The 8255-nt window shown below is 59.0% G+C and overlaps 2 protein-coding genes across 2 annotated transcripts; one reads left to right on the top strand and one right to left on the bottom strand.

Moving 5' to 3' along the window:
- The first annotated feature begins 550 nt into the window (after window positions 1–550).
- On the top strand, window positions 551–3241 carry LOC136303301 (zinc finger protein 345-like). Its single transcript, XM_066206996.1, has 2 exons — window positions 551–916; window positions 1535–3241. Exons 1-2 carry the CDS (start codon window positions 551–553, stop codon window positions 2696–2698), a joined length of 1530 nt encoding a protein of 509 aa, XP_066063093.1. The 3' UTR covers window positions 2699–3241.
- Window positions 3242–4083: 842 nt separating this feature from the next.
- LOC136303368 (class II histocompatibility antigen, B-L beta chain-like) lies at window positions 4084–8157 on the bottom strand. The gene is given in 6 exon segments (XM_066207059.1): window positions 4084–5738; window positions 6307–6590; window positions 7018–7122; window positions 7125–7217; window positions 7220–7279; window positions 7777–8157. Coding segments are annotated over 6 exon segments (915 nt in total). The 5' UTR covers window positions 7862–8157; the 3' UTR covers window positions 4084–5450.
- Window positions 8158–8255: the final 98 nt, after the last annotated feature.

Genomic DNA, 8255 nt, shown 5'->3' with positions numbered 1-8255 from the left:
TAAATCCCTTCTCGACCTCCCTTGTACCCCTCTGGGTGTCTATCTCCTTTATTTCCTCTGGGAGAATGTGCAGACTGCCTCAACATATTCCCAAGGGACCCTTCAGAGATATTTTGGGATCACCATCCCTTTTGCCAGGACGCCTTCCTGGCTTTCCCTTTTCCACCCTCCATGGGTGCCCTGCCTTGTTCACTCCCTGAAGATCCCAGTGTCCTCACTGATGAGATTTTCAGTGCTCTCTCCCTGCCGACTCTTCACAGACTCCCCTGATCTTTCACTGCGGATCTGTCTTCTGATCGTACTCTCCTTAACATTCACCCCACTTCTGTATAGGTAACGATATTCACAGCTTGGTTAGTTCTTTGTTCTTCTTGTCGAAGTTGATGAATTTAGCAGGACCTTGGCTGAGCAGCAGTCTGTGTGGTCAGTTAATAACATTTTCTGGAAGTGATGGCTTCTTCTGTCCCTTCCTAATGTCCAATTGCCTGGCCGTATCCCCAAGGAGATTCGCAGCATCTGTTTGTAAAGACACTTTCCTCTTCTCCCTTTCATGGGGGTTCCCCGTTTGCGGGACATCCCCCCTGGAGCAGGGTCTCCCCCGTTGCTGCAGCCCCACCCCTCCGGCAGGCTCAGCCAATGGGAGCGCGCGGCGCTGATGACTCACCAGTTGCCAGGCAGACCCGCAGGTCCCAGCGTTGCCCCCCTGGACGCCACGTGCGCCCCGCCCTCGGCCGCAGCGCCCCCGCGAGGGGAATTTGGGGAGGTGGGAGTGGGGAGCGCCAAGGCCGGGCCCCCCGCGCTGTCGTGGCGGGAGCGGCTGCAGTGGGCAGCGAGTGCGGGCGGGAGCGGCCGAGAGCCCAGCGCTGCCCCAGCCCGACCTGCCCCAGCTGCATCCGTGCCCCTGCGGTGGGATGCTGTGGGTTTGGGGGGAAGAGGGAGCCGGCAGTGGGTGCTGGGCCTGGGGGCAGGAGAAGGGAAGGAGCAGCAGGGCTGAAGAACAAAATGTTCAAAGGATACACGGTGGAGGAGAAGGTGGGATTGTGCAAGAGAAAGAGGAATAGTACGAGGAAGAGGAGTGTGAGGAGGAGTAGGGACACAGGAGGAGGAGGAGCAGGCAGAGGAGGCTCATTAAGGTTCCATCCCTTTCTGTATCTGCAACCCCCTGCCAGCCCCAGCAGCGTTGCCCCCTCCACAGGCAGCAGGTGACTGGAGCGGGGGATCCACGTTTTTCATGGGGGTTAATCTTGGTGTTTCTGTGCTATGACGGGCTAAATGTTGGTCCTTTGATTTTTTGTAAGAGGCTGCATCTTTTTTTTATAGAAGATGTTTTGACTGAGTTTTGATCTTTTTGGGGGGAATTTTTGATCTCGGTCATTATGTTTGTGCTGAATCTTAGGGTTCTGGAGGTTCTTACGGACAGAAGGTGGCAATGATTTCTTGAAATGAACTTAGGCAAGGAGGAACCCCCATCCTGACGCGCTGTCCTCTTGTCTTTTCCCCAAACCAGGATTTTTCATTCCCAAGGAGTGTCTAGATAGAGGAGGAGGAAAAGCCCCGGAGATCCCGCAGGAGGAGGGGCTGCAAACCCAGCCCAGGGAGCTGCGAGGAGGAAAGACCCCCCCTGTGCCAGGAGAGTGGCCGGAGATTGATCCGGAGCTCAGAGCTGGTGGAGAAGCCTCATGGAGGGGAGAAGCCCCACAGGTGCCTGGAATGTGGGAAGGGTTTTACCTACAGCTCCGACCTGATTCGGCACCAGAGGATCCACAGTGGGGAACGGCCCTACGAGTGTGGGGAATGTGGGAAGAGCTTCAGGCACAACTCCAGCCTGATCCAGCACAAGAGAATCCACACCGGGGAACGAACCTTTAAGTGTGGGGAGTGTGGGAACAGCTTCAGCTACAGATCCAGCCTGGTGGTACATCAGAGGATTCACAGTGGGGAAAAGCCCTACGAGTGTGGGGAATGTGGGAAGAGCTTCATCCGGAAGTACAGTCTGATTGAACACCAGGTGATCCACAGTGGGGAACAGACCTGTGAGTGTGGGGAATGTGGGATGGGCTTCAGCCAGAAGGGCAGTCTTATGCAACACCAGAGGATCCGCACTGGGGAACGGCCCTATGAATGTGTGGAATGTGGGAAGAGCTTCAGGTACAGCTCCGGCCTGAGAAAACACCAGAGGATTCACACGGGGGAAAAGCCCTACGAGTGTGGGGAATGTGGGAAGAGCTTCATCCAGAGATTCCAGCTGAAGGAACACCAGATGATCCATACTGGGGAAAAGCCCTACAAGTGTGGGGAATGTGGGAAGAGCTTCAGAGACTGCTCCAGTCTTGTTCAGCACAGGGTGGTGCACACTGGGGAAAGGCCCTACATCTGCTCGGAATGTGGGAAGAGCTTTGCATGGAGCTCCCACCTGAGAACGCACCAGCGCATCCACAGCTGGGAGAGGCCCTACGAGTGTCTCCAGTGTGGGAAGAGGTTTGCAAGGAGCTCCACTCTCCTCTTACATGAGCGGATTCACACGGATGAGAGGCCCTTCCGCTGCCCCGACTGCGGGAAGGGCTTCAACCACAACTCACACCTCACTGTCCACCGGCACATCCACACCGGGGAGAGGCCCTACGAGTGCCCTGAGTGCGGGAAGAGCTTCGTGTGCTGCTCCAGCTCCATCCCCCATGGAAGGATCGGCGTTGGATGATCCCCAGTGACCCCCGTTGGGCAGAGCCCTGGTGATCCGTGGTCCTGGTGATCCGTGTTGGGAAGAGATGTGGCTGAGGGGGCTCCACATCTTCCTGTCTCCCTGTGGGCACCTGGATGAACACAGGGGCAGGAACATCCATCGGGACACAGACCAACATTGGGAATTCCTTGTGGAGAGCGGATTTGTTGACTTTCAACCCCAGAAAATCTTTTGTGCTCAGTCCTGTCTTCTGGGGGCATCAAGGAATGCTGGATGGTCTTGGAGGTAATTTCCAGTGTCAGGATTCCATGATTTTGCTTTCCTGTTGCCCATGGGTGTTTTCCACAGACAAATGGTGATGAACTGGGGCAAAGACCATGACTGTGGAGGCAGTGGGGTGGAAATCCCTCCAAAAAAGGTTCTTCCCTCCCACCCAAGCATGTGGATCCTCAGCTGGCACGGACAGGAAAATCCTTTTCTTTTGGCCTTGATTTGCTTTTCATTTCTCTTCATGCCTTTTAAATGTCCAACACTGGGGTAAAAATAAAGACATTGAACTAAGACATGGGTGGGGACATAAGACATGGAGAGTGACATTGGGACACATAGACATGGAGGGTGACGTGGCCATTCATGGGAACATGAGGGGACGCGGGCACAGATGGAGACGTGGGGGACAATGACAAGGATGGAGACACGGTGGGGAGGCAGCCATGGGTGAGGACATGGCCAGTGACATGTGGGGACATGGCCATGGCCGGTGCCATGGGGGGAACTTGCAGGGGCTGTGGGGGATGCTGGGTTTGAGGGAGTTGAGGGTTCCTGGGAGGGCCTTGGGGCTTGCTGAGGGCTTTGGGGACCCCAGGCCCAGCGGCTCCGGCTGCGTTGGGAGACCCTGGTGGAGGTTCTGGGGCAGCTGCTCAAGGACCTCCTGACCTGGACCCCCAGCCGGGCATTGGGCTCCTGGGAGGGAATGAACGTCCTTGTCCCCAGGAGGGAAATCCCAGCACTCCCAGGGTGTCGTGGGCAGCTGAGAGGCCACAACAGGGAGGGGAAAGCCAGACAGAGCTGTCCCCCCTAACAACTGCACCCCAAAAATCCCAAACTCAGGGATTCCTCCCAGGAAAAAGTTGCCAGGAGCTGCCTGAATTCAGGGAAAGGGGGGATGGGACCCCCAGACTGAGCAGTAGGGGCCTGGAACCCCTAGAACCAAGCATGGGGAGATGGTGGTGGGGGATTGGGGGGCAGTGGGGAAGAGGTGGAAGAGTGGGGGAAATGGGGGGCCTGGGACCCCAAAAGAGTGGGGGAGGGGTTGGGACCAACAGATTGCTTTGGGAGGGGTCCTACTCTGTCAAGCTGTTCGTGGGTATAGGGTCTTAAATGGCCAAGAACATTTTCTGGTTATTACGAGTTGTTTATTATATAAATGCATTGATCCAAAAAGCAGGAGTCCTAAGTATGTAGTCTTACTAAAAGTTGCAATACTTAAAGTCCCAGTGGGGCGTAGAAGCAGGTTAACAGACAGTTCCAACCTCGGGGGCAATAACTTACTGACAAGGAATCCCAGCCACGGGGGGAAGGCAGATTGACAAGGGCTCCCAGCCAGAAGGAAAAGGCAGATTCCTGGCCCAGAGTCCCATTTCGAGCAGCGTTCTCTGCAGCAGTGGCCGCAGCAGCAAAGGCTTCAGCTGTAACAGCGGCAGCAGCAGCAGCAGCTGCACCCCCCAAGTGGTGATACCTGACAAAGTCCTGGCCACGGCCCCCTGGCCACGGCTCCCTGGCAGAGCCCCGTTGTCTCTTGTTGTAGATGGCAGGAGGATGGATCCGTCATTGAAGAATCGATGAGTCGATGCCATTGCCCCCGAAACAGGATTTTTATCCATGAACCATAAATGCATATTCATATCCTTATCTATAGGTTTTCCAATTAAATAAGAACACAATTCTAAAACATTCTTTCTACATCAATCTAAACTTAATTTTGAAAGTATGTAAAACTGGGAAGGATGGTATCAATCCTTACACAAAGGCGTATACCATATCTATTAACATAAAAGGTTCTATCATATAACGTGTCTATTAACGTAAAAGGTTCTATCTCATTCACGTAAAAATTGTACCTGTTCTATCTAGTACTGTGAGCGATGTTTTTGTTATGTGTAAAGCCAAATCACCAGGCCTTAGGGCTCTGGGCTACCTAGCAAATTCTTAAGGCACTTAGAGTCTGTTTACTTACAACTAAAGTCTAAACTTCTACTTCATATTTACATGGCTTAATATATTTTAATTTCTCTAAAGACTTTAATTCAACCCCTGTATCCTTCTGTCCCCCTGGGGAACCCAGTGGGGCATGCACTACATCTCCTCTCTAATCCCCAGGATGGAGCCGGGGTAGGTCGGGCTGGGGCAGCTCTGGGCTCTTGGCCCGGCCTGGGCGCCCCCCCCTCAAATTTCCCTGGTGGCTTAGAGGGGTCCCTGCACTTTTTGGGGATCGCTGGGTGCCGTGCTTGGGTTCAGGTGTCTCCCAAGGAGTCTGAGAGTGGGGTGACATAGGGGGGACACATGGGGCTCCCCATTCTCGATCCATCCCAGGGACGGTTCTGCCTCCATCGCCAATCATGGTCCACCCACAGGGTGCCCCCAGGTCCCTCCCCACTGCCCCCCATAACTGGGACTGGGTCTAACTGGGAAGCTTTACTGGGAACACTGGGAGCAGCCGGGCAGGGACAGAGTGACAGCGGGGCTGGGGGGACACACGACCCCCCAAAAATCAGCGCGGGGACAGAGTGGGGGGTCCGGCCGGGCCCGAGGCCATGGGGAGGGGCAGCGGCCGCCAGCGGCTCAGGAGCTCTGTGGGCAGAGAAAAGGGGGTGACACCGGGCTGGGGGCCCCGGGGGGAGCGCACACGCTCCGGCCATGGGGGACCACCAGCCCCGGGACCCCCCCTAACCTTCTTGCACAGGTAGAAGCCCAGCCCCAGCGCCAGGAACACCGAGCCCAACATGAAGCCCCCAATCCCCGTCAGCACCTTGCTGCGGGCGGCGTCCAGCGGCATCTCTGGGGGGGCCGTGGGGCTCAGCACCCCCCAAAACCTCTCACAGAAACCCCGAGTCCCTCCAAGTTCCCTCCTGCTTTCCCCCAGCCCACCCAGGAGCCCCTGAAACCTCCTCCCAATCCCTTCCCGGCCTCCCCACCACCCACCAAAGCCCCTCCTGTCCCTCTCGGCATCCCACAACCCCCTCCCACTTGCCTCCCAGGACCTCCAAACCCTCTCCCAGTCCCTTCCCAGCCCCTCCAGGACTCTCCCACACCCCTCCCAGTCTCTTCCCAGCACAACCAACCTCAACCCGAGCCCCTCTTTCCCATCGCCCAGCTCCTCCCAGCCCCTCCAGCCTCACTCCGATCCCTCCCAGTTCCACCCAGCACCCCCAAACTCCCTCCCGGCGCCCACCAGCACCCCCACAACCCCATCCCATCCTCCCCAGCATCCTCCAAACTCCTGCCCAGCCCTTCCACAGCCCCCCAGCCCCTCTCCCACTTCCCACCGGCCTCTCCCCAGCTCCCTCCCAGTCACTCCCAGCACATCCCAGTGCCTCTGCCAGCCCGGCCAGTGGCTCCCCCGTAGCCCAGTGCCGGCTCAGGGGCTGCTCCAGGCTGACGTGCTCCACCTGGCACGTGTAGGTGAGCCCGCGCCGGGGCCGCATTTCCAGCAGCACCAGCAGCTGATGGGTCCAGTCCCCGTTGGGGACCACCACGTCGGTGGCCACCACGTGTCCCGACAGCTCCTGCTGGCCCTGGAACCACCTCACCTGGATGTGGGCGGGGTAGAAATCCATCACGGAGCACAGCAGGCCTCTGGGGCCGGCCTGGGAGCTGAAGGGCAGCAGCGAGATGGAAACGCTGGGGGGCACTGGGAGAGAGCGGGGACACACTGGGATCAGCTGGGGGAAACTGGGAGAGAGAGGGGAGGGGCGGTGTGGGCTTGGGATGGACTGGGAAGGACGGGGAGGGACTGGGAATGAAGTGCGCGGCGCTGGGAGGCCGAGTCCAGGGCGGGGAACTCGGTTCTGAGAGTCTGCCTGGCAACTGGTGAGTCATCAGAGAGACGCGCTCTCATTGGTTGAGAGGCATCATCTCCACGCGGGGCCGGGATGAACGCGCGGGGGAACACTGGGATGGACTGGGAGACCACGGGTTTCACTGGGATGGACAGGAGTCCCCGGGGACGGTCCCAAGGAGGGCTGACGCCTCTGGGGTGATTCGCAGGGAGGTTTTGAGGAACTCCAGGGTCATTGCCAGGGCAGGGCCCCGGGGGACACGCTCTGCCCTACGCTCACCTTTGCGCTCCACGCTGAACGGGGCACAAATCATGTAGTTCTGCCGGCAGCAACTGTCCCCAAAACCCCGTATGTATTCCATCCATTTCGGGTCGCTGTTCCATGCCGGGCCCACTTCTCCCCCCAGGGTGTGTAGCCCACGAAGCGCCCCACGTCGCTGTCGAATATCGCGTTCTGCTCCCGGTTGTAGATGTGACGAACCTCACTTTCTCCGTGCCGTTAATGAAGTGACACTCGGTCTTATGCACCTCCTGGAACACCGCTGAGTGTGCAGGACACAGGTCAGGGGGTGCCCCCCCCAGCACCCCCAGAGCTCCGGGGGCCAGCCCGGATCCCCACTCCGCACCCCTGTGCCCCACGGCCGCCATGGGACCCTCCTGCCCGCGCTGCCGCTTCCTCTTTCCCACCCTTCCCCCACTTCCCCTTTCACACCCTCTCCCTTCCCCTCCCACCTCCAGCCACGCCGCAAATCTATTTTGGGGTCCCGTTCCGCTTATTTGCGCTTTTCCCGCCTTTCCCAACATTTTAAACACAATCCCCCCAATTTCCAGCCCTCTCCCGCTCAGTTTTCGTGTCCCACCCTCCCCTTTTCCCCTTTTTCCCACCCTCTCCCAGCCCTCCCTCACCTTCCCCCGACCCTCAGCCCATGACGCTCTTCCTTTCGGGGGTCCCCTACTCCTCCTCCCCCGGCTCCATTCCGGGCTCCCCCCTTTGCCCCCTTCTCCCCCCCTGCCCCACCGCCTCCCGCCCCCCGCTCACCCGACAGCCCCGCGCCCGCAGCCGGGGGCGCTCCCAGCACCACCAGTGCCACCAGTCGGGCCCCAGCTGCCGCCACTCGCCCCATGGCCAGCGCCGGCCAGGGGCCGCCAGCCCCAAAGCAGCCGCGCTGCCCGGGGAGCACCGGCCCGGACACAGCGCGGGCTCAGCAGCAGCAAAGCCGCGCGCTCTGATTGGCCGAGAGCACTTTTGGGAGCCGATTTTCCCCAGGCTCTACCCGGCCAGTGATGAGGCCCAAAAACACCAACTCGCGCTCTCATTGGCTGCAGCGCGCCCCGCCCGTGTTGGGATTGGCTGAGCGGGTTCCGGGCCGCCGCAGCCCCGCCCCGGGGTTTTTTGGGTGGTTTTGGGGGTTTTTGGGCACGGCGGAACCTGGGGCTGCGGGGCAGGTGGGAGCTCAGGTGTGGCCAGAAATGTGTCGGCAGGTGCGGCGCGGGATGTGGGCGGTGCCCGTGGCCAGG

Source organism: Chamaea fasciata, unplaced genomic scaffold, assembly GCF_029207755.1.
Source record: "Chamaea fasciata isolate MVZ Bird 193981 ecotype frontalis unplaced genomic scaffold, bChaFas1.0.hap1 SCAF_32, whole genome shotgun sequence".
NCBI classification, from domain to species: Eukaryota; Metazoa; Chordata; class Aves; order Passeriformes; family Sylviidae; genus Chamaea; species Chamaea fasciata.
The sequence above is the reverse complement of the archived record's forward strand: the minus strand, read 5'-3'. Positions and strand labels throughout refer to the sequence as shown.

Coding starts and splice junctions, on each gene's coding strand:
- LOC136303301 (XM_066206996.1), top strand. CDS start 551: ATGGGGGTTCCCCGTTTGCGGGACATCCCCCCTGGAGCAGGGTCTCCC. Junction 917..1,534: donor TGCCCCTGCGGTGGGATGCT/GTGGGTTTGGGG, acceptor AGGAGTGTCTAG/ATAGAGGAGGAGGAAAAGCC.